General features: G+C 42.7%; 1 protein-coding gene and 1 long non-coding RNA gene across 3 annotated transcripts in view; both read left to right on the forward strand.

Annotated features, from left to right (window-relative positions):
- Positions 1-25,777, forward strand: part of LOC141582279 (uncharacterized) — a 267,838-nt gene that overhangs the window by 69,343 nt on the left and 172,718 nt on the right. The gene's annotated exons all lie outside the window — the stretch shown is intronic.
- LOC141582299 (uncharacterized) overlaps positions 16,352-25,777 on the forward strand; it is a 91,539-nt gene continuing 82,113 nt past the window's right edge. The window contains exons 1-3 of the mRNA XM_074390172.1: positions 16,352-16,718; positions 21,558-21,672; positions 21,833-22,006. Of these exons, the coding sequence (XP_074246273.1) occupies positions 16,420-16,718; positions 21,558-21,672; positions 21,833-22,006 (588 nt within the window). The 5' untranslated portion in view covers positions 16,352-16,419. The remainder of the gene's footprint in view (positions 16,719-21,557; positions 21,673-21,832; positions 22,007-25,777) is intronic.

Raw genomic sequence — 25,777 nt, forward strand, 5'->3', positions numbered from 1 at the left:
AGGGAATAGAGAAAGGAAAGGCTGAGACTGCAAGGAGTTCATGTTGTTGGAGGAAATGCACAGGTCAAGTAGCTGGAGCTTCGTGGCTGAGACCTTCGAAGAGAGTGGCTGGGATGAGGCAAAAGAGACAGGGAAGGCCAGACCTCACATACCGGGATGGCCATAGCAACAAGTCTGAACTTCATTCCAAGGCCAGTGGGAAGTTGCTGGAAGGTTTTCAGTGATGAGTCACAAAATCTGATTTCTATTTCACAAGATCCTCCCGTCTGCTGTGTGGAAATGGATGGTAGGGGTGTGGGACAGAAACGGAGAGCACTGGTGAGCAGTGCGGCAGCTTGGGAGAGAGACCATGTGGCTTGCATGGGGGAGGCTGCAGAAGAGTGGCGAGAAGGCACCAGGGTCAGGGGATGTTTGGAAGAAGAGTCAGTGGAACTTGTTGATGGATTAGCTGTGCAAGCTGAGGGAGGAAGGAGTTGAGGAAATCCAGTTCAGTGCTGGTCATGATTAAATTGATATAATATTCAGAGAACTGGATAACAGTGGCAGGAAGAAATCTCTCAAGCTAGTATCTAGGGGGCTAATGTGTCTATGCGCTATTAGAACTGTGGGGAAAATGTTATTAACTTATGAAATGATGTGTATATATGTGTGCTTGTGTCTGTCTGTGATGCTATGTAACAGAATGTCAAATAGATTTTTTCTATTTTCATGGTCCAAAGCCAAGCAGCCACCTCTTGCTGGTACTGAGAGGTACTAATGAAGACTTGACTCTACCACTAATTCCTGTGTTATCTCCTTCCCTTCCTGCAAGCCGAGGAGGGTGAAGGGAGAAGTCTCACTGGGTGCACACAGCTTCCAAACAGCGGGTCTGCCAGCCCTGGCCCAAACTGAGGATGTTTGTGTGTCCTCTGGTGAGACCTGCATCTTGCTACTCACCTGAGCATCTGCTTAGACAGAAAAAAATTGAAGATAAATATTTTTAAAATTAATAGTTTCCTAAATACCAGAAATAATTAGAAATAAAACAATAAAATTATATTTACACCAGCATTAGAAAAACAGACTGTTAGGAGTAATCCTTATAAGAAATTTGCATAACCTCTACTTAAAAATGTGTACACTTCGTAAATGGACAGCAATACATAATAATTTTTAACAAATTTTTGAATCTATCTACTAAACATTTTACAGAAATATGAGTTTTTCAGTTTAATATGAGCTGTTAAAATGTCTAATTCTGATCCCAAAATGATTTTCTTTGCAATTTGACAAAATAATTTCAAAGTTCATCTGGAAAAAGAAACAGTTGAGATTAGGGGAAAAAAAGGAAGGGCAGTTGTGAATGCTCCCTATGAAATGCTGGGTATTTCATAACATTGTTCTGAATGCATTTCAAAACAATGTGTTCTTAGAAAGCTGCACAGACTCTAGAACTCACAGATAAACTGCTGAGTGTAATGATCTTGAAACAGAAACATGAATTTAACATTTCATAGTGAAGCGTCCTAACGCTGTATAAGGGATAGGTTTTCTTACCAAAGAGTATTTGGAAAGTCGTCTGTTTCATTCAGGAAAGAAGTCTAGGTGGAGATGTAACTCATACCATGCACTGAAATAAATTGTAGTATAGTAAAGAGATAAATGTAAAAGCAATGTGAAACCACTCCGGAATTCTTTTAAGGATGCTAAAATAAAATGTAGGCAAACATATTCTAATCTTGGTTTAAAAATTTTTAAGAAAAAAGGAAGCATTGAATGAAACCATATGGGAAAAAAGAGAACTGACAATATAAAGCTGTCTGTGGGTGCGTGTGTGTATCTGTGTGTGTGTGAGTGTGTGTGTACACATAGGAAATTAAAAACAACTAGAGAAAAATCTTGTATTTTCTACACGACATTTTACTAAGCAATTGAAATGTAACTTATTAAAAAACATGTAAAAGATACAGGGAGGCATTCATAAAAGAAGACAAAAAACTAATAACTTTTTGAATGTCCAGCTTCAACAGTAATCAAAGAAATGCATGTAAAACACTGATATAATGCCATTTTTACCTCTGAGATTTATAAATATTAAAATGTTTATAACCCCCAGAGATGTGAAAGGGTTGACAAGTATTCTCATACGCTATTGCTGGCCTATTCTTTTTTCACTTAAAACAATTAAAAATTGTGTTTGGGGTACAGGTGGTTTTTGGTGGAGAAGTTCTTTAGTGGTGATTGCTGAAATTTTAGTGTACTCATTACCCAAGCAGTGTACACTGTGCTCAATATGTAACCCTTATCCCTCACCCCACTCCCAAACTTCCCCCCAGCCAAGTCCCTAGAGTCCATTATATTACTCTTATGTGGTTGCTCTATTCTTTGGCTCACTTCTGGAAAGCATTTTGATGATACGAAATTGAAAGCCTTATAAAATTTATTAGAACGTCGTCCATCAACTCCCACCCTCCAATTAGTAAGAAGGACATTTAAGTAATGCCAACTTTAAACATATTTCCAGCTAAATTCTGGCAGTCTGGAAGTGTGCTGTAGAACCTTTAAGTTCTTTGTTGTTGTTGTTGTTGTTGTTGTTTAGATGGAGTCTCACTCTGTAGCCCAGGCTGGAGCGCTGGAGTGCTGTGGCACCATCTCGGCTCACTGCAACCTCTGCCACTTGGGTCCTGGTTCAAGCGATTCTCCTGCCTCAGGCTCTGAAGTAGCTGAGATTACAGGCACATGCCACCATGCCCAGCTAATTTTTGTATTTTTAGTAGAGACAGGGTTTCACCACATAGACCAGGCTGGTCTATGAACTTCTGACCTTGTAATCCACCCACCTCGGCCTCTGAAAGTGCTGAGATTACAGGTGTGAGCCACCCTGCCTGACCAGAACTTTTAAGTTCTAATGAATCATTTGACCATTTCTTGGAATCACCTCCACACTACTTTTAAAGAAAACATTGGCCGTTCATCAATTCATTGTTGACAGTTGGGGCAATCTTTTATCCATCTGTTTTTAGTCTTCCATTAAAGGGTATTAATTCAAGCCAATGGGCTATTGAGACCTTGAGGGTCTTCTCTTTACCAGCCATTGAATCTTTTGATTCTCATTCCTTTGAAATGCACATGCTTGGGCAAAACTACATTGTGTCCTCCACAAGCCTTTAGTCCAATTTTGGGGATTAGAGTAAAATTCCTAGACCAGTGAATCAAGCTGTAGCATGACTTGGAACCACCTGAGACAGATGATAAAACAGGTTGCTGGTTCCCCGGCTCCCAGAGTTTCAGATTCAGTAGATCTGGAGCAGGTCCTGGGAATTAGCATTTCTTTTTTTTTTTTTTTTTTTTTTTTTTTTTTGAGACGGAGTTTCGCCCTTGTTACCCAGGCTGGAGTGCAATGGCGCGATCTCGGCTCACCGCAACCTCCGCCTCCTGGGCTCAGGCAATTCTCCTGCCTCAGCCTCCTGAGTAGCTGGGATTACAGGCACGAGCCACCATGCCCAGCTAATTTTTTGTATTTTTAGTAGAGACGGGGTTTCACCATGTTGACCAGGATGCTCTCGATTTCTTTACCTCGTGATCCACTCGCCTCGGCCTCCCAAAGTGCTGGGATTACAGGCTTGAGCCACCGCGCCCGGCCGGGAATTAGCATTTCTAATGAGCTCCCAGGTGACGCTGATGTCGGCGGAGAGCCACTGGCCTAGAGGAAAGTGTTTCTAAGGTGAGCGGGACGGGCAGTCACTTGGTTTTTGAGGGAGCAAAAGTTTGAATTAAAAACATGAAACTATGATAGAACAATTTCAAGTAAGTATCAGCCAGTGTGTGAGGGATATCCTAGCCAGACTCAGGCAGTCACTTACTACTTTTTACTGTGAATCAGCCCTTGGTTTTCCAATTAGGCTTTATTTTCCTCAAGGGCAAATTCCCATCTTAAACATTTTTGGAATTCTCCATGGTTATTTGCACAAGTAAAGAATCACTAGAGATTTACTAATTGAACTGAACTCATAAATCAAACATACGCTGAGAAGAGAGAGTCCATAGAAAGTTCTGGACCTGTAAGTGGATTAAACACTAAATCCGAAATAGGTAGAATTTAGGATTTAGTGTGTAGCCCAGTTAAAGACTGTCACTAAATCCCTATCTTTCCATTATCGCAGTTATAGCTGATAAGCTGAATAAACTTTGAGGTTGAAGATTTTAATAGCGATAAACCTCCTCTAAGAGTCCCTGGATGGGCTTTATTTTGGGATGCCAATAATAATGGTAATCATGGGACAAGTGTGGTATTATTCAGTTCATCCCACTTCTTAATAAGGTTGCAGGACAAGAGAAGGGGAGTGAGATAGATGTAAATAAAGGAATTTGCTCTGCCCGGAAAACAATTTTTTAAAGCCAACATTTCTCAAATATCGGCCTCACAGTTTTTTGTTTCTTTTTTTCTTTCTTTCTTTCCTTTCTTTTCTTTCTTTCTTTTTCTTTCTTTTGGGAATGTTTCTTGGAAAAAGCTGTTGAGATTAGGTATTAAATGTTCATTGTCTCCTTTTTTAAAAATATATTTATGTGGTTATAAATGGATTTAATTTTATCCCAGACATTGGGCAATATCCTATGTTCACCTGATGAACTTGGGACTGTGGTATCCTTTCCAGTTATAACAATAATGATGGCTAACTTGTTCATAGCACTTACAAATCACAAAGCACTGTCCTAAGTATTTGACAAGTATTAATTCAGTTAACTTATAATAGTCCTATTTTATTTTTTTTATATATAGTTGAGAAATCTGAAGCACAGAGGGATTAAGTAGCATTTCCAATGTCAGCCAGGAAGTGACACAGCTGGGATTTACGCTGGTCAGATTCTAACCACTATGCGGCGCTGTCGGCTCGATGCAGCTGAACTGCAGGGGATGCCGGGAAGCCACGGGCTTTCAGGTCAAATGACCCCTGTGAAATTCTGGTCTGGTCTGTGCTATAGACCTTTCTGAACCTCATTTTTCATCCATATATAATCAAGGATCCTGATAATGACTTCACAGATTTTTTTTTTTTTTTTTTTTTGAAACAGAGGCCTGGTGCCAGGCTGGAGTGCAGTGCTGTGATCTCTGCTCACTGCAACCTCTGCCTCCCCCCTCAAGCAATTCTCCTGCCTCAGCCTCCCAAGTAGCTGGGATTACAGGTACCTGACACCACACCCAGCTAATTATTTTCTGTATTTTTAGTAGAGATGGAGGTTTCATCATATTGAACCAGGCTGGTCTCCTGACCTCCTGACCTCATAATCCACCCACCTCGGCCTTCCAAAGCCCTAGGATTACAGGCATGAGCCACCATGCCCAGCTTAACTTTTTGAAGAAAACTCTTCTCCAATTTCCCTTTAAGCTACTGACATTCACACAACCCTGGTCTCGCTGTAACCTCACAGTCCAGGAAGCCACATATCATGTGCTTTGGCTCTCACAGGTCACTCAGAGGCAGGGCAAGAACAGAAAAAGCACTGGTTTCAGAGTAAAAGAAAACTCACGTCCTATTCCCAGCACAGTCAGTCTCTAGATGTGTGAATTTCTGCATGACGTTCAATGTCTCTGGGTCTGTATTTCCATTTATTTCATAGAGTGGTTATGAGGATTCAGTGAAGTAATATATGCCAGGTGCTTAGGCAAGGGTCAAGCAGAGCAAATAGTAGCTGTTGCCAATTTTCTTCTTTCCTTTGCCTTTATCCTGAGGGATTTTAGTTTGGAAATTTTATAGCATCTTTGATGCTGTAAAATGATGAACCTGGGCCTCAGTGGATCTGTCAACACCCGGAAATTACATGGAAAGTTGGGTATGCTCTCAAGTGTCTCTGTTAGCTTCCTGGGACTGCTTTAACAAACTACCAAACTGAGTGGCTTAAATAACATACTCTTTTTTTTTTTTTTTTTTTTTTTTTTTTTAAGTAGAGACGGGGTTTCACCATGTTGACCAGGGTGGTCTCGATCTCTCGACCTCGTGATCCACCCGCCTCGGCCTCCCAAAGTGCTGGGATTACAGGCTTGAGCCACCGCGCCCGGCCGACTTTTTTTTTTTTTTTTTTTTTTTTTTTTTTTTTTTTTTTTTTAAAGAAGAGGAAGAAAGAGAAAGAGGAAGAGGGAGAGAGGATGGGGGTATTGCTTTATTGCCCAGGCTAAAATGCAGTCTAAATATGGGTATGCCTACAATTGTCCTCAATAATGGAGACATGAAAGAAAATGAGGGAAGAGAATAACAAACAAGGAGCCAACCAAGATTTCATTTAAACCTCTAAATTGATATGATGTGGTACTGATGAGAGTGTATATTTTGTATATTTAAAGTGGAGAGTTCTATAAATGTTAATTACATTTACTTGTTCCAGATCTGAGTTCAAGACCTGAATATCGTTGTTAATTTTCTGTCTCATTGATCTGTCTAATATTAATGTTGAAGTCTCCCACTATTATTATGTGGGAGTCTAAGTCTCTTTATAAGTCCTGTATGTCTAGGTATTCCTGTATTGGATGCGTATATATTTAGGATCTTTAGCTCTTCTTGTTGTTGCATTGATCCTTTTATCATTATGTAATGTCCTTCTTTGCTTCTTTTGATCTTTGTTGCTTAATTGTAACTTCTGCTTTTTATTTATTTATTTTAGCTCTCTGTTTGGTTGGTAAATCTTTCTCCATCCCTTGTTTAGAGTCTTTGTGTATCCTTGAATGTGAGATGGATCTGGATGCATCATACTGATGGGTTTTAGTTTTTTATTCAAATTGCCTGTCTTTGGATTGGGGGATTTAGTCAATTTAAATTTGGAATTAATAATAATATATGTGAGTTTAATACTGTCATTAGCTGGCTATTTTGTCCATTAGTTGATATAAATTCTTCATTATATTGATGCTCTTTTTGATAATTTTTTTAGAAAGGCTGATACTGTTTGTTCCTTTCATATGTGTAGTGGTTCTTTCAGAAGCTCTTGCAAAGCAGGCCTGGTGGTGATGAAATCTCTGAGTGCTTGCTTATTCACAAAAAACTTTATTTTTCCTTCGCATGTGAAGCTTAGCTTGGCTGGATGTGAAATTCTGGGTTGAAAGTTCTTTCTTTTAAGGATGTTGAATATTGGCCCCCACTCTCTTCTGGCTTGTAGGGTTTCTGCTGAGAGATCTGCTGTGAGTCTGATAGGCTTCCCTTTGTGGGTAACCTGACCTTTCTCTCTGGCTGCCCTTAGTATTTTCTTCTTCATTTCAACCCTGGTGAATCTGACGATTATGTGCCTTGGAGTTGCTCTTTTTAAGGAATATCTCTGTGGTGTTCTCTGTATTACCTGGAGTTGAATATTATCCTGCCTTACTAGGCTGGGAAAATTTTCCTGAATAATGTCCTGAAGCGTATTTTCCAGCTTGGATTCATTCTCTTCGTCACATTCAGGTACACCTATCAAGCGTAGATTAGGTCTTTTCACATAGTCCCATATTTCTTGGAGACTTTGCTCGTTCCTTTTTATCCTTTTTTCTCTCGTCTTGTCTTCTTGTTTTATTTCATTGAGTTGATCTTCGACCTCTGATATCCTTTCTTCTGCTTGATCAATTCGGTTGTTAAAACTTGTGCATACTTCACGTAGTTCTCGTATTGTGTTTTTCAGCTCCATCAATTCACTTATTTTCCTCTCTAAATTTTGTATTCTTGTTGACATTTCGTCAAACCTTTTTTCAAAGTTCTTAGTTTCTTTAGATTGTGTTATAACAAGTTCTTTTAATTCACTGAAGTTTCTTATTATCCACGTTTTGAAGCCTGCTTCTGTAATTGGAACCCACTCGTTCTCCATCAAGCCTTGTTTCGTTGCTGATGAGGAACTGGGATCCCCTGCTGAGGAAGAGGCGTTCTGATCTTGGGTATTCTCAGCCTTTTTTGACCGTTTTCTTCCCTTCGTTGTAGATTCATCCATCTGTAGTCTTTATAATCACCGTCTTTGTAATTGGGTTTCTGAGTGGACGTCCAACTTACTGATTCTCAGCGCCGAAATCTGAGCAACCCACTGCACCGACTAAATCAGCGGCGTTAAGATTGAGGGTGCTTTTCCAACTCTGCACCGAGAACCGACGCTCCGAGGCGCCGGCAAAACCGCCTCGCCGGTCACAAGAGTCGCGCTGGCGACCCGTGGGGCTCCTCCGCTGGGAATCTCCTGGTGCGTAAGCAACAAGAATTCATGTGAAGGTGTGGCGTCCTCTCCTTCTTTGCGCTTTCAGTGGGAGCTACAATCCCGAGCTGCTAGTTATCAGCCATCTTGGATCTCAGTAACATACTCTTATTGCCACAGAGTTTGAAAGCTAGAAGTCTGAAATCAAGGTGTGAGCAGGACTGGTTCCTTTGAGGGCTGGGAGGGAGAACCTGTTCCATCCTTCTCTCCCAGCTTCTGGTAGTGCCAGGCCACCTTGGCTTATAGATGGCGATCTCCTTGTGTCTCCTCCATACATACTCATCTCTGTGTCCATATTGCCCCATTATATAAGGACATCAGTTATATTGAATTAGGGCCCTCCCAAATGACTTTATTTTAAGTTAATCATCTGCAAAGATTCTATTTCCAAATAAGGTCACATTCATAGACACTGGGGTTAAAACTTCAACATCTCTTAGGGGAAAAACAATTCAACCCATAACAGAATCTAGCTTTCATTGGATTCGTAAAGATGTCTGTGGCCCTTCCAAAGACTAGGAACTGTTGACTGTAAACTCTTCATAATGGCTTATCCCATACCAACCTAATCAACAAGCTTGTATACTTGAGACTGGCCATGTTGTCTTCAGTGCCAAATCATGGAGAAACACTAAAGTAATTCTTTTTTAAAAATAGATATTTTATTGCATTTTATATTTTGGGGTACATGTGAAGATCATTGAGGATTGTTGCATAGGTACATACATAGCAATGTGGTTTGCTGCCTTCCCCCCCATCACCTATATCTGGCTTTTCTCCCCATGTTATCCCTCCCCAACTCCCCACCCCCGCTTGTCCCTCCCCTAGTCCCCTCCCCTGCAGAACCCAGTGTGTGATGCTCCCTCCCTGTGTCCATGTGTTCTCATTGTTCAACACCTGCCTATGAGTGAGAACACGTGGTGTTTGATTTTCTGTTCTTGTGTCTGTTTGCTGAGAATGATGATTTCCAGGTTCATCTATTCTGACTGGGTTGTTTAGGCATGCACTAATGGGAAGAAAGTACAGGATGTCTGTTTCTACATCAAACTTTATTCCAGTGGGAAACTTTATTCCATTGGTGTTTAGTTAAAATATTGCTGTGCTAAGAATTTCTCAAGTCTCATTCTAATAAAGTCTACAATCCAGTGAATGACACATAGTCACCAAAAAACACGTGTGCTGGCATAATTATAAATTGGGAAGAGTGCTGGAATAGAAAGAGGCATGATTCTATAAAGTTAAATAATTTGGCTTGGCCAGGTGCAGTGGTTCACATCTGTAATCCCAGCACTTTTGGAGGCTAAGGCAGGTGGATCACCTGAGGTCAGGAGTTCGAAACCACCCTGGCCAATATTGTGAAACCTTTTTCTATTAAATGGTGAAACCCTGTTAAAAATTAGGCCGGGCGCGGTGGCTCAAGCCTGTAATCCCAGCACTTTGGGAGGCCGAGGCGGGTGGATCACGAGGTCGAGAGATTGAGACCATCCTGGTCAACATGGTGAAACCCCGTCTCTACTAAAAATACAAAAAACTAGCTGGGCGTGGTGGCGCGTGCCTGTAATCCCAGCTACTTGGGAGGCTGAGGCAGAAGAATTGCCTGAGCCCAGGAGGCGGAGGTTGCGGTGAGCCGAGACCGCGCCATTGCACTCCAGCCTGGGTAACAAGAGTGAAACTCCGTCTCAAAAAAAAAAAAAAAAAAAAAAAAAAAAAAGAATTAAAAATACAAAAATTAGCTGGGCGTGGTGGTAGATGCCTGTAATCCCAGCTACTCAGGAGGCTGAGACAGGAGAATCACTTGAACTCGGGAGGTGGAGGTTGCAGTGATCCAAGTCGTGCCATTGCACTCCAGCCTGGGTGACAGGGTGAGACTCTATCTCAAAAATAAAAAAATAAATAAATAAATAATTTGACTTGACCTGGATTAGCCAGGTAAGGCTTTAGTGAGGAAATGATGCTTCATCTGTGTTTGGAATGATGAATTAAAGTGCACCTTAAGGGAAGAGTATTCCAGGCAGAGAAATAGCCCATCCAAAGGCTCTGCGGTAGGAGTGAACATGGTGCACTGGGCAAAGGAGAAGAAAGCCAGAGAATTGGCAGTGGGAGAATGGGAATGATGTGACATGAGGTTGAAGGGGAATCTGGGCATTGTGAGCTGAATTAGGAACTTATCCTAGGAATTTATCCTAGCAGAAACAGGACACCACTGAAAGGCTCCTCCCTTGTCCCCAACCTGTATATCAATCTGTATGCCTAACTTGCTAGCCCTCCAACATCTTGACATTCTTAGCCTTGATTCTTTAGAGATACTACTTTATTCTGACTGTGTTCCCATTACTCTGGCTTTGCTTTTTCAACTTCATTTTTCTCTGTCTGCTCCTATTTTTTTGAGAGGGAGTTTTGCTCTCGTTGCCCAGGCTGGAATGCAAAGATGTGATTTGGACACAATACAGCATCCACCCCCACTGGGGTTGAAGCAATTCTCCTGCGTCAGCCTCCGGAGTGGCTGGGATCATAGGCACCTGCCACCATGCTTGGCTAATGTCTGTCTGCTCCTTAACTATTGCTTTCCACTCTCTCCCTGAGTGATCTCACCCTGTTGCACGGTTTCAGCTATCACCCTCTTATAGATACCTCCAAAACTTTCCCCCCAGGTTACAGTTGCCTTTTTTCATCTGCTTACAAAATAAATAATGTACAATTTTGGTCACATGAATATATATGTGGTCTGCCTAAGCCCTGCTTTGTAACTCTGTAGGTAACTGCTTTGTAGAGGATGTTTCCAAACTGGCATCATTCCAGCTAATAAGACAAATTTGCTACAGGGCAGAGGGAAATGTGTCATCGCTAAAGAGGTGTGAACACTGACTGGTGGGGTGATGTCAGTAAAGCCTCCCTACTCACCTGTGGAAACAACTGACAGACAGTGTGCCCTTGTGTGCTCTCCTGATTTATAAAACACATGCTTTGAATTTGCTGAGGCTTCCGCTCATCTACTCTGAGGCACCCTGACTCAAGGCTTCAGTTGCCCTCTGCTTACTTCTATGTGGGCATAGAGCATCCCCCAGCTGAGACGGCATGGCAGGAAACCAACAAATTAATGCACTTGAAGGTCACCGTGGCGATGTCAGAAAGTCAGACTGCAGTGAACAGCTTGGTGGGTCTGATTCTCAGGCAGGGATGCTTCTAAGGTGACGACTGTGGAAGATAAAGAGGAAGAATAGAGAAAGAAAGGGAGAAAGAGAAGAAAAGAGGCAGGGAGAAAAAGATGCCAAAAAATAGTTGCTAAACACTGTGCGATTTATTTTCACAGTTGTAGTTTATTTGATCCTCACAGACAGCCTGGTAAGGTATGTTTTTGTTTTGTTTTGTTTTGGGGGTTTTCTGTTTGTTTGTTTGTTTGTTTGTTGAGATGGCGTCTTGCTCTGTTACCCTGGCTGGAGTGCAATGGCGTGATCTCGGCTCACTGCAATCTCCTCCTCCCGGGTTCAAGTGATTCTACTGTCTCAGCCTCCCAAGTAGCTGGGATTACAGGCACCCACCACTGTGCCTGGCTAATTTTTATATTTTAGTAGAGATGGGGTTTCACTGAGTTGCCCAGGCTGGTCTCGAACTCCTGAGCTCAGGAAATCCACCCACATCAGCCTCCCAAAGTACTAGGATTATAAGCATGAGCCAGGGCACCCAGCCCAAGGTAAGTATTTTTTATATTTTAATTTGTATAGGCTCAGAAGCATGAAACACGTCTCCTGAACTAAAAAAATGAAAACTAGTAAATTTGTTCAGCAAGTTGGGAATCACTCATTGTTGCTTTCTTTTGAATTTAATGTTCTTTCAACTATACAACAAAGCCTTCATCATTGCTTTGGTGAATTAGCCAGAACGTTTGAGTCATTCTGGGTTCTGTCACTGTCGTGAGGACTCAGCTACCATTGAGTCCTCTGTGCGTTTTTATTTGCACAACTTGTCCTAAACCTGTACGTTTAAGTTAAATCAACACAGCCAGAAACCCAAACCAAATACCTGAGAGCAAATATTTGTAAACCTGGGACCCACCAGCTTAACAGAGACAGTCTCCTCTGTCCTATCCCCTAAAATCCTCCCATTTTATTGCAATTATTTTTTCTTTCTGGTCTAGATTTCTCAACCTGATTTGGCTCAGCTCCTATTCTTGGACATGTGAGCTGATTTTTACTGGCTTTAACTCAATACTAATTAGGGATTTGCCTCCTGGGCCACCCTTTGATCCTCCTGGACTTACTTCAGGTCCCTGAATGCTTCACGACCCTACATGAAAGCAAAATTCTCATACTTGTCTACCTGGCTGGCACTCAGATGCTCCAACATTGAAACCGTCTAGTGCAGGGGAGAGTTCAGAGAGGACAAGGGGAGAAGAACCCAATTACAGAACAGCCTTTGGGTACTCCAGCACTGGCTCTCATAAGCAAGTTGTACTTACCCTCTAGCAGGAATGTTATAATGAGAATTTGAAGGAAAGCTTGTCTAGCAAGAACTACCTGCTCTAGTCATCCTTAATGGTCTATATTGGGCAAGCGGTCATTCCACCAAATTTAGGTATGTAGGGCAAATTCCTTTCTCTTCAACTCAATAAGTCATTCTATCATGGGGGTACTACAAAAGGTTTTGTACAAACCTACATTAGCATATAGTAATCACTCCCCAACGGTAAGTTTCTGTGATGAGTCATTCCAATAAATGTACCTGTACTTGTGGATTTTTTTCCCCATAGCATCCAGAATTTTGCTGCCATTACCCATGCACTGTGAATTCTTGGAGAGGTTTATGTTTTCATAATCACCTGCAGCCATGACTTCCAAACATCACCGAATCTTTCTCTGCTCCATGCTTGCTGTTATTTCTTATTATTCACATCTTGGCACTGATGGAACATAGCTCCAACCCCTTTCTATTATATTTACAGAGAAACAAATTACTTAAAGTCTTTACTGCAGTTCTAAGCAAATAAAAGGAGCTTATAGTCAGCACCAGATGCACCATAAGACTGGACATAAAAATTTCTCATGGAAAATGTCTGCACATGGCTTGTCCACCTCTTTCAAAAAATCTGTCTTTTTTTAAATTATACTTTAAGTTCTGGAGTATATGTGTAGATCTTGCAGGATTGTTGCATAGGTACACACATGCCATGGTGGTTTGCTGCCACCAACCCCCATCACCTACATCAGGCATTTCTCCCAATGCTATTCCTTCCCAACCTCCCCACCCCTGCTATCCCTCCTCTCGCTCCCACCCCCCAACAGACCCCAGTGTGTGATGTTCCCCTTCGTGTGTCCATGTGTTCTCATCATTCAACTCCCACCTATGAGTGAGAACATGTGGTGTTTGATTTTCTGTTCTTGGGTCAGTTTCCTAAGAATGATGGTTTCCAGCTTTATCTATGTCCCTGCAAAGACATGAACTCATCCTTTTCTGTGTCTGCATAGTATTCCATGGCATATATGTGTCACATTTTCTTTGTCCAGTCTATCATTGATGGACATTTGGGTTGGTTCCAAGTTTTTGTTATTGTGAACAGTGCTGTAAACATACGTGTGCATGTGTTTTTATAACAGAATGATTATAATCCTTTGGGTATATGCCTAGTAATGGGATTGCTGGGCCAAATGGTATTTCTAGTTCAAGATCCTTGAGGAATCACCACACTGTCTTCCACAATGGTTGAACTCATTTACACTCCCACCAACAGTGTAAAAGTGTTCCTATTTCTCCACATCCTCTCCAGCATCTGTTGTCTCCTGATTTTTCAGTGATAGCCATTCTAACTGGCGTGAAATGTTATCTCAATGTGGCATTTCTCTAATGACCAGTGATGATGAGCCTTTTTTTTCATATGTTTGTTGGCTGCATAAATGTCTTCTCACACCAAAGCGCCTGCGGTTTGGGTGAAGCAGCCTGAAGCAAGTCAACGTGCCACTGCCTGGGGCCCAGCTCAGAGGCTACCAGGGATGCCCCAGTCTGGTTCCCTGGAGTTCATAGCATCCTGTTACCTGGATCTGCACATGGGGGTGCCTTTCTGCATCTCGCCATCAGGTCAGTGCTCCTCCAAGCTCCCTCCTGCTGGCCTGGAGACAGTGGCCTGAAGCACACCCCTACTGCACTCCAGCAGAGCCCTCTAGACCAGAAGCCCCACAGCGGTTAGCCCTGGCTTGGACACTGGGCCTGGGGAACCAGAGCGGGAGCTGGCCGCCCAGCTCCAATCCTGTGGCTCCAGAGTGCCCCGTCGCCAATAGCCATGTGGGTGCAGACGGGTGGCAAAAGTGCCTCGGGCAGGGTCTGGGCTGGATGAGCTGCTTGTGCTCACAATATTGAGGCCATTTGCAGCAAGCTCCGACAGCCCGAGCTCCAAGATGCAGCTGCAGCCGCAGCCACCTGCACCAGCACCGCCCAGACTGTCTTGGGGCGTTTCTTCAGAGGAAGCTGTCAGCATCCTCAAGTTGCAGGGGCTCTAGACCCAGCACTGCTTCAAGAGGCTGTTTCTCAGGGGCGGCCTTCTCTTCTCAATGGCCTGAAACCTCCATCAATTCCCACAAAATTTACGGGGAACACAAGGACTGGCTTGCATAGGTTGCACACGTCGGTCACTGAGCCACGTGCAGTGATGGCACCTGAGGCGCACACGCTGCACACTGTGGCTCGCCTGCAGAGGCTGGGACACGCACACGCCACACACGCACGCTGCACGCTGTGGTTCACCAGTGGAGGCTGGGACACGCGCACGCTGCACGTTGTGGCTCACATGCAGAGTCTGGGACACGCGCACGCCGCACGTTGTGGCTCGCCTGCGGAGGCTGGGACACGCGCACGCCGCACGTTGTGGCTCGCCTGCGGAGGCTGGGACACGCGCACGCTGCACGTTGTGGTTCGCCTGCGGAGGCTGGGACACGCGCACGCCGCACGTTGTGGCTCGCCTGCGGAGGCAGGGACACGCGCACGCCGCACGCTGCGGCTCGCCCGCCGAGGCTGGGACACGCGCACGCCGCACGCTGCGGCTCGCCCGCCGAGGCTGGGACACGCGCACGCCGCACGCTGCGGCTCGCCCGCCGAGGCTGGGACACGCGCACGCCGCACGCTGCGGCTCGCCCGCGGAGGCTGGGACACGCGCACGCCGCACGCTGGGGCTCGCCCGCGGAGGCTGGGACACGCGCACGCCGCACGCTGGTGCTCGCCCGCGGAGGCTGGGACACGCGCACGCCGCACGCTGGGGCTCGCCCGCGGAGGCTGGGACACGCGCACGCCGCACGCTGGGGCTCGCCCGCGGAGGCTGGGACACGCGCACGCCGCACGCTGCGGCTCGCCCGCGGAGGCTGGGACACGCGCACGCCGCACGCTGGGGCTCGCCCGCGGAGGCTGGGACACGCGCACGCCGCGCGCTGTCGCTCGCCCGCGGAGGCTGGGACACGCGCACGCCGCGCGCTGTGGCTCGCCCGCGGAGGCTGGGACACGCGCACGCCGCACGCTGTGGCTCGCCCGCGGAGGCTGGGACACGCGCACGCCGCACGCTGTGGCTCGCCCGCGGAGGCTGGGACACGCGCACGCCGCACGCTGGGGCTCGCCCGCGGAGGCTGGGACACGCGCACGCCGCGCGCTGTCGCTCGCCCGCGGAGGCTGGGACACGCGCACGCCGCGCGCTGTGGCTCGCCCGCGGAGGCTGGGACACGCGCACGCCGCACGCTGTGGCTCGCCCGCGGAGGCTGGGACACGCGCACGCCGCACGCTGTGGCTCGCCCGCGGAGGCTGGGACACGCGCACGCCGCGCGCTGCGGCTCGCCTGTAGAAGCGTGGCCTCGAGCACGCCGCACGCGCATAACGGCTTGGCTTGCCTGTCGCGGTGGCTTGGCTTTGCTGTTCCTGGCTTAGCGTGGTGTTCCTCGCTTGGCTCCGTGTTCCTAGCTTTGACTGACGTTTCCTCCCTCGCATTCCTTGGCTGGGCCTGACCTTTTATCTGCTGAGCTTGGCATTCCCCTGGCCGGGCTGGGTGTTTCCTTGGGTTGGAGTGGGCTCTCCCTGGGTGGGCGTGGGCTTTCCCTGGGTGGGCTGGGCTGGGCTGGGCTGGGCTCCCCTCCTGGGGTGGGCAGGTTCGGGCTGGGATTGACCTTTCTCTTCCACCAGGTTGGAAACCCGGAGTTTCCTGCTAGTCGGTCAAGCTGGTTCGTAGAGGCGATCTGCCCGCTACTACTGGCCTCCCCTGGCTGTTAAAAGCAGATGGTGGCTGAGGTTTGTTCAAAGCCGGCTGCCTCCGCTATGAAGAAGCCCTTTGGTCTCAGGAGCAGGATGGGCAAATGGTGCTGCCACTGCTTCTCCTGCTGCAGGGGGAGCGGCAAGAGCAACGTGGGCACTTGGGCAGACTATGACGACAGTGCCTTCGAGGAGCCAAGGTACCAGGTCCGGCGAGAAGACCTGGACCAGCTCCACAGAGCCGCCTGGTGGGGTAAAGTCCCCAGAGCCGATCTCATCGTCATGCTCAGGAGCACTGACGTGAACGAGACGGACACGGAACAAAGGTAACTGGGCCTCGCTGAGAGGAGGCGGGATGGTGGGGATGTGCCCTACTGGTGTGGGGGCGGTGGCGGGGTGCCCGGCTTTATCGTCTCTGCAGGCCCCGCACCATCCTGGCTGTGGGAACCTCAGAGGGGTCAGGGCACAGGCCTCTTTATGAGCAGCAACGTGAAAACAAAACTTTAACTGATTTCCAATCAAATTATAATTTCCCTCGTTGAACACTAATAGACTGTCTTAAAGTGATGTACCTCGCAAAACTAAATCGTTGCAGTGGATTATTTTCAATGTACACATTTTAAAACAATGTCATATACATTATAGAAAGGTATATATTGAGAACTAAGTTCCATAGTATATCAACTTCTGGCTAAATATTCTTCAAATAAAATTCAATATGTGTTTCATATCAATGTATCCTATGTAAATATGTTATTTACTGAGAAACCTTAGAAGGAAAATAAATGGGAAGATGGTTTGTGTCTTTGAATAGGAAGACTCATTTCTCTCAAGATATGAGCTCTTTCTGCGGGTGTTGAACAATGAGAACACATGGACACGGGGAGGGGAGCATTACACACTGGGGTCCGTTGGGGGGAAATGGGGGCGGGACGGGGGTTGGGAAGCTGGGGAGAGATAGCATGGGGAGAAATGACAGATACAGGTGAGCGGAAGGAAGGCAGCAAACCACACTGCCATGTGTGTACCTATGCAACAGTCTTGCATGTTCTTCACATGTATCCCAAAACGTAAAATGCAATTAAAAAATCTAAAAAAAAAGATATGAGCTCTTTCTGTATTTATCACTTGGACCTAAACCAAATGAAAATAGCAAAGTTTTAGCATTTTTAAATTAGGCATGCTGTCTGTTACTGTGATAAATTAATTTTTTTGTAGCAGAATAGAAAAAGATTTGCTTTCCAGATGTCAAAATTTGCATGTGTTATTTCCACAAATTGTTTACTAACAGCTGAAAAGACATAAATGAGCAGAACAGAATAGGAAATCCAGAAATAGTCAAATGTATGTAAGAATTTAGTCCTTGATAAAGGTGATGTTTTATATTAGTAAAAAACTTAATTATTCCTAAGTGAAATGCAGGCTGTTTGGAGAAACCTAGCTAGATTTTTATGTGACAAAAATAAATTCCTGCAGTATAGAGTAAAAAACTTTAAATACACAAAAGGTGAAAAGTACCAGAAAAAAAACCCACAAATGCCTATTTATATATGCATATATAAATATTTAGGTGAAGTCTTTGTCGCCCAGGCTGGAGTATAGTGGTGTGATCTCGGCTCACTGCAACCTCTGTCTCCCAGGTTTAAGCAATTCTCTGCCTCAGCCTCTCGAGTAGCTGGGATTACAGGTGCCCATCACCATGCCTGGCTATTTGTTTTTGTATTTTTAGTAGAGATGGGTTTCATCATCTTGGCCAGGCTGGTCTTGAACTCTTGAACTTGTGATCCACCTGCCTTGGCCTCCCAAAGTGCTGAGATTACAGTTGTGAGCCACTGTGCCTGGCCTATATATGCAGATGTATTTTTATGTTCACAATGACCTTCCTAAGAACCTCCCAAAGCAAATATTCTGAAAGTTGGCTTGGCAAAATAAAAAACATCCGTATATAAGAAAAACATTAACAGAGGTCCAACATCTTTACAAAACATGTATTTTCATTTTACAGAGAATTCTTTCAAGTCAACCAAAAGACAACTAAATAAACTCAATTTAAAATTGGGCAAAGTAATTTCTTTGTATGTCTACCAGTGATCTACGCACTTAGGAAAACATAGTGTTCTGGTAAGAGAAGGAATTTAAGCTAGAGGAGGAATGAAATACTGTTTTCTATTTCACAGAAATTAGAAAATACTGTTTAGAAATTAAAAATATTTTCTAATTTCTAACAGAATTAGAAAATACTGTTTTCTAATTCTAATTTAAGTTAGATGAGGAATGACAAGCCAGGTGCAGTGATTCATGCCTGTAATCTCAGCACTTTGGGAGGTCAAGGAAGGTGGATCATGATTTCAGAATTTGAGACCAGCCAGGCCAGCATGGTGAAAGCCTGTCTCTACTAAAAATACAAAACTTTGCTGGACCTGGGCCTGGTGGCGAGTACTTGTAATCTCAGATACTTGGGAGACTGAGGCAGGAGAACTGCTTCAACCTGGGAGGCATAGGTTGCAGTGAGCCAAGATTGTGCCACTGCACTCTGGTCTGGGGACACAGCGAGACTCCCTCTCAAAAAAAAAAAAAAAAAAAAAAAAAAAAAAAGGGGGAATGGAATATGCTTTTCTATCCACAAAGTGTGTGAGGATGAAGAACAGTGGTATTTACACAGTTGCTTAAAGTTTAAGTTGCTGTGACTTTTCAAATAGATACTTTGGTGGTAAGAACTCTATTTTTAAAATGTATATGCCTTTTACTCATCAATTTCATTATTCTGAAATAGCTTTAATAAATGTATACATCTTTTTTTTGTATTGCTTATAATAGCAATGTATTGAGAAGAACTCATATGAAGATTTTATGAACAAATTTCAGTGCATCCATGGCATGCAATAATATGTAACCATTGAGGGCATCAATAGATAGAGATATGTTGACATGCAAAGATGTAATTTGGTATATAAAGTGAGGAAAAAATCTGTTTTACATATACACCAACAATCTGCTTTTGTGTTAGCTGAAAAGATGTAGAAAATATGATCAAATTTATTTCTGGGGATTTGTGAGTGAAGTTTTTCCCTTTCTCTTATCTGTGATTTCTGCAATGAACATCTCAAAAGTTTTAGTTAAGTTTCAGTAGTCATGAAATAATCCTTGGGAAGAGAAGAAATATGCTACTTGCATAGATACAAATAGTTTCTCACATTCTATTATTTATTTTTATTTCTGTGGATGGGTATCTTCTGTAAACTTTTACCCTATCCAGAAGTAGAGGGAATCTGTTTACCTGTTCCAGTAGATTTTATTGTACATTCATTTTATTATATATTTATCTTCTCCTTATATATAATGTGTAAAAACTGTGGATTAATGGTTTTACTTTAGTTATATATGAAAATTAAAATAGCAAATATAACTGATTATTACTATTACAAATGTATTCCTCTACAGGAGTTTTTTTAAAATATTGAACTCACCAGCTGTATCCTTTCAATCTATTTATTCATCAAACATAAGCCAGACACCTATTTTGTGGCAGGCATATTCTACTGTCTCGCACCTATTACGTCGCAGGCATGTTCTACTCCCTCTCAGTGTCCTTCATCTTTGAAAACTTCATGTTTACATGTTGGGGCTGGGCAAACTGAGATATTTAAAATTGGGGTATTAGAACTTAATTGAAGCTTTTCCTCTCTCCTTTCAAACAAAAGCATTTCTGAAGGTAGAAATAGTAAAAAGATAACCTTTAATTGTCCTTTAAAATTTATAACAATCTTGGATAAAGACTGTTTTAGTACTTTTAAGAACTAAAATGGGATACATAAACAGCAGCCACAAAAAAAGAATGAGAGCATGTCCTTTACAGGGACATGGATGATGTTGGAGGCCATTATCCTTAGCAAACTAACACAGGAACAGAAAACACCAGATACCACATGTTCTCACTTACAGGTGAGAGCTAAACGATGAGAACACACAGACACCTACAGGGGAGCAGCACACACTGGGCCTATCAGACGGTGGGGGTTGGGAGGAAGGAAAGCAGCAGGAAATAGAAGGAACAGGTAGTCGGCTTCATATCTGGGTGATGAAACAATCTGTACAACCCCCCTTGGCACACATTTACCTATGTAACAAAACTGCGCATCCTGCACAGGTATCACTGGATGTAAACGTTGAAGAAACTCCACAAATAGTTTTCCAAATCCTTTTTTAAAAAAGAAAATTGCTAATAGTCTTAAATCCTAATATTAATGATTAGAAATACCTGATTTACATACATTCTGTAATTCTGAGTATTGAAAAAAATGAGACATACTTAGTCATTTAAATCTCAAGTTTTCTTTGGCTTAAAGTTTTTTGAAAACCAAAGTAAGAATTAGTTTATTTTAGAAATTTGTTTTTGTTTTCACCTCAGCCTTCTTATTTCATCTAAATGCCAGTCATTGGACTAGAACTGTGCCAGACCTCTTATATTATAACGTGGCCTAGCTAATGTAAGGCACCAGGCATTGTAAGATGCCTCATTATTTTACGTCCCAATAAGAGAATTATTTAAATGCTGCTAATTAGTTATAGTAAATCATGAATTACAAGTGACATTCCAGTGTAAGAAATGTTCAACCGTGGAATCATCTTAGAATCACTAAAATAGAATGTTACCTGTAATCCTTAAAAAATACCTCAAAGTGTAGGTATAATTGTATTATCTCACTCAATTCACATGTCTCCAGTAGTAGTAGTAAAAATTATAATATCTAGCAATTGAGCTGTTGTGTTAGGAACTATTCTCTGTCTTTTGTGTAGAGTCTCATTAAGTATTACAGTGGTTTTCTCTGAGAAAGTTACTATTTTCATTCCCATTTTATTGTTGAGGAAATTGAGATACAAAAAGGCTAAGCAACATCTAGGAAGTGACAGAGCGGAAAGAGGATTCCAGCCCAAGTTGAATGGAATCCAAGGGCTATGCTCTTTCTGTTCAAATAGGCTGCTCTTTCACTCATACAGTGAGTAAGGAGGGGTAATAAATAGTATACTTTCTTCAAAGGAAAATGCAATGTTTGTTTTGAAGGCAGAGTAATAGCAGACTGTTCAGTGTTTGCAATGACATGAATTGCTGAGGTGGCTGTAGATAGTGCACTACAATTTCCTAAAAAGTCTTCTCACTCCCATAGAACTGCCCTCCATTTGGCCTCTGCCAATGGGAATTCAGAAATAGTAAAACTCTTGCTGTACAGAAGATGTGAACTTCATGCCTTTGACAGCAAAAAGAGGACAGCTCTAATAAAGGTATGCAGTAGCCGACTGTATCGGCACGAGATGGATTTGATTTCAATATGTAGAATAAAGATGAGTTTTCTCATTTAAATATAGCTAGTTGGTGAAACCTGTGGAATATTTCTTTTGAGTTCCTAGGATTTATGATTTGTTTTTGGTCTAATACTGACAGGCCGTACAGTGCCAAGAAGATGAATGTGTGTTAACGTTGCTAGAACATGGCACTGACCCAGACCTTCCGGATGTGTATGGCAATACCGCGCTACACTATGCGGTCTACAATGAAGACAAATTACTGGCCAAAGCACTGCTTTTATATGGTGCTGATATTGAAGCAAAAAACAAGGTATAGATCTATCCATTTTATTTTCAAAATACTGAAATGCGATTGTTTTAACACCGACCTCCTGTGTAAGGGTTAGTTTTCTGTATTTGTAAGCTCAAGCATACCTGAATGAAAATATTTTGAAATGACTTAATTGTCTAAGATTTTATTTTAAAATTGTTAAATTTAAAGAAGAATTAGAGGGTACAGCTTTTTTAAAAATGTACTTGTGGTAAATTTCTTTTTTTGAAAACACTGACATTGTAAAAGGTAATACTTATTGCTTTTTCCAATTTTTCTTTCCCAGGTTTTTTGTTTGTTTGTTTGTTTGTTTATTTTTCCTAATGACTGTAAAATAGTAAAATTTGCCCTGGAAATAAGTTTTACATTAAAACTCCAAGAAAACAAAAACATGTTTCAGTGAATAGAAATCCTGCTGCTTTGGCAAATTTCTAAGAAAAGTAATCGATATGAAGTGATGTATCTTGAGTGGCAAGGCTTAGGGTAGCTCTGATTGCTCATGAGGGAGAAATGGAAAGGGGAGAAAAGAGCAATCAGAAATATCAAGGCTAGTTTGGAAATTAGGTAATGGAGGGGAAAGACCATGAAACGGTTGTGTGTGTGTGTGTGTGTGTGTGTGTGGTGGTATTCATTCGCTTCTTTTGTATGGTGAGACAGAGTTCTCTTCAGTTTTAGAGAACGAGTTTTCAATTTGGGAGAGGGAGTTAGTTATAAATTGCCTGGAGATCAATGTTAGGAGGCCTCTGAGGAACCAGATTGGCAGTGAATAGGTGGTAATGTAGTGGGAAACCCTTGAGCAGAGGGAGTAACAGGTACTTAACTGACTCATGATCCTCTTCTGGTAGAAATAGCCAACTAGAGTCTCAATTCTGCTTTCTAATCTAGAATATCTTGATGGGAAGGTGGGAGATAAGGAGCTTATAAATAACAAGATCAAGTTGGATTTTGAGTTTACTAGACCCTGTTCTTCTCTTACCTGGGAAAATTATGTGGTGTTTTCAGCAAATGAATCTCTCTCCTACTCTTTTCTCTTTTTGGCCAAATCCTCAAATGATAAAGGGAATTGGTCATGTGGCTAAGAGAGGACACCGAAGTAATTATCTATTGCACTAGTTTTCAGCTAGAATTGTGCATCTCAGTAACCTGAGGAAAAATTTTAAATAATCTACAAGTCTAGGCTCTCCCCTGAAGATTTTCATAAAGTAAGTCTAATAAATCCTGGACATGTATGTTTCAAAAGGTTTCCTTGAAGCCAGGCATGGTGGTGAATGGCTGTAGTCTCAGCTGCTGGGGAGGCTGAGGGGGAAAATTGCTTGAGCTCAGGAGTTTGAGTCTAGCCTGGGCAACATAATGAGACCTTTCTCTAAACAATGATGACAAATTCCTCAAAATCTGGATACACTCCTGCTGAGGAATCACTGAATAAATAAGTGTAATATATAAATTCTTACATCTCAGAAACTTAAGATCTCTAGAATAGTTGCAGTTGGAGTTGGATATGTGCTAATTCCTTTATATCTTTCATTTCCCATAATACTAGTTTGACTTTTTTGGGGGGTGGGAGACAAGGTCTCTGCCAGGCTGGAGTGCAGTAGTGTGATCACAGCTCCCTGCAGCCTTGACCTCCCCAAGCTCAGGTGGTCCTTCAACCTCAGTTTTAGTATTTTTTTTTTTTTTCTGAAGTAGAGATGAGTTTTTTGCCATGTTGCCCAGGCCAGTCTTGAACTCCTGGGCTCAAGTGATTCACCTGCTTCAGGCTTTCAAAATGCTAGGATTACAGGTGTGTGCCACCATTGCTGGCCTAATCTGACTTTTATCTCTGTGGTTGGGATGTTAAAATGAATATTATTGGCAGTATCAATCAGCTTACGGAATAATACCTTCTCCTAACATCAGTTATTCACTGCCATTCAGAAGGTCTTTAGAAATTTGCAGTGAGTAGTCTTCAATAAGTAGAGGATGGTCCTCTCAGGATTTTGTGTCTCTTTGTTACCATTCAAGTGCTTAGCTCAGTAAGTTGTTAGTAAGATCAGAGTTTTCTCAGTTAGAATTGTAGCAAGTTCTAAACTTCTTTGATCAATTGAAGCTTTATTATAGACTATCCAGTATCTCTCTAAATGGTATTGGGAAAACTGGCTAGCAGTGTGCAGAAAGCAGAAACTGGACCCCTTCCTGACACCTTACACTAAAATTAATTCCAGATGGATTAACAATCTAAACATAAGTCTTAACACCATAAACACCCTAGAAGAAAACCTAGGCAAAACCATTCAGGATATAGGCGTAGGCAAGGACTTCATGGCTGAAACACCAAAAGCAATGGCAACAAAAGCCAAAATCGACAAATGGAATCTAATTAAACTCCAGAGCTTCTGTACAGCAAAGGAAACAATCATTAGAGTGAACTGGCAACCAACAGAATGGGAAAAACATTTTGCAATCTGCCCATCTGACAAAAGACTAATATCCAGAATGTGCGAAGAAATAAAACAGATTTATAAGAAAACAAACAAACCCAATCAAAAGTGGTCAAAGGATATGAACAGACACTTTACAAAAGAAGACATATATGAGCCCACCAAACGTATTAAAAAATGCTCATCAGCACTGGTCATTAGAGAAATGCAAATCAAAACCACATTGAGATACCATCTCACACCAGTTAGAATGGTGATCTTTAAAAAACCTGGAGACAACAGATGCTGGATAGGATGTAGAGAAATAGGAACATTTTTGCACTGTTGGTGGGATTGCAAATTAGTTCAATCATTGTGGAAAACAGTGTGGCAATTTCTCAAGGACCTAGAAATAGAAATTCCATTTGACCCAGCAATCTCATTACTGGGTATATACCCAAAGAATTATAAATTGCTCTATTATAAAGACAAATGCACACATATGATCATTGTGGCACTGTTTACAATAGCAAAGACCTGGAACCAACCCAAATGTCCATCAATTATAGACTGGATAAACAAAATGTGGCACATATACACCGTGGAATACTATGCAGCCATAAAAAATGATGAGTTCATGTCCTTCGTAGGGACATGGATGACTCTGGAAACCATCATTTTAGCAAACAGACACAAGAACAGGAAACCAAACACCACATATTATCACTCAAAGGTGGGTGTTGAACAATGAGAGCACATGGACACAGGGAGGGGAGCATCAGAGACTGTGGTCGGTTGAGGGGGTCTAGGAGAGGGACAGCAGGGGCATGGGGAGGGTAGGGAGGGATAATGAGGGGAGAAATACAAGATAGAGGAGATAGGGGGATGAAGGCAGCAAACCACCTTGCCATGTTTGTAACTATGCGACAATCCTGCATGATTTGCACATGCACCCCAGAACCTAAAGTACAATAAATAATAAAAAATAAAACGTTTGTAGAGCATTTGCTTAATCAGGATGGCAGTTTTAAACACTGAAAACCATGGAGTTATTGAGACTACATATAGGGATTCTGTAAATTTGGTTTCACTAGTTCTGTGAACTGATTATTTATTTAGTTACCAATCTGGAAAACTTAAATACAAATTGATTTTAAATGAATACATGTTGGAAAAATTGTTGAAATGGGCAGTATGAGACTTAGTAGCAATATTTATTGCACATTGGAGCTTGATCTTTTGGTAAAACATGAAACTAAAGAAATATTTTACAAATTCTTGCTTTATACCCAACAATTTGTCTTAGAGTTTGAGAATATAGAGCTAAAAGATACAGCTCTTTGTTTAGATGGAAAAAATATTATCATCCAATAAT

This window comes from Saimiri boliviensis, chromosome 19, assembly GCF_048565385.1.
Source record: "Saimiri boliviensis isolate mSaiBol1 chromosome 19, mSaiBol1.pri, whole genome shotgun sequence".
NCBI classification, from domain to species: Eukaryota; Metazoa; Chordata; class Mammalia; order Primates; family Cebidae; genus Saimiri; species Saimiri boliviensis.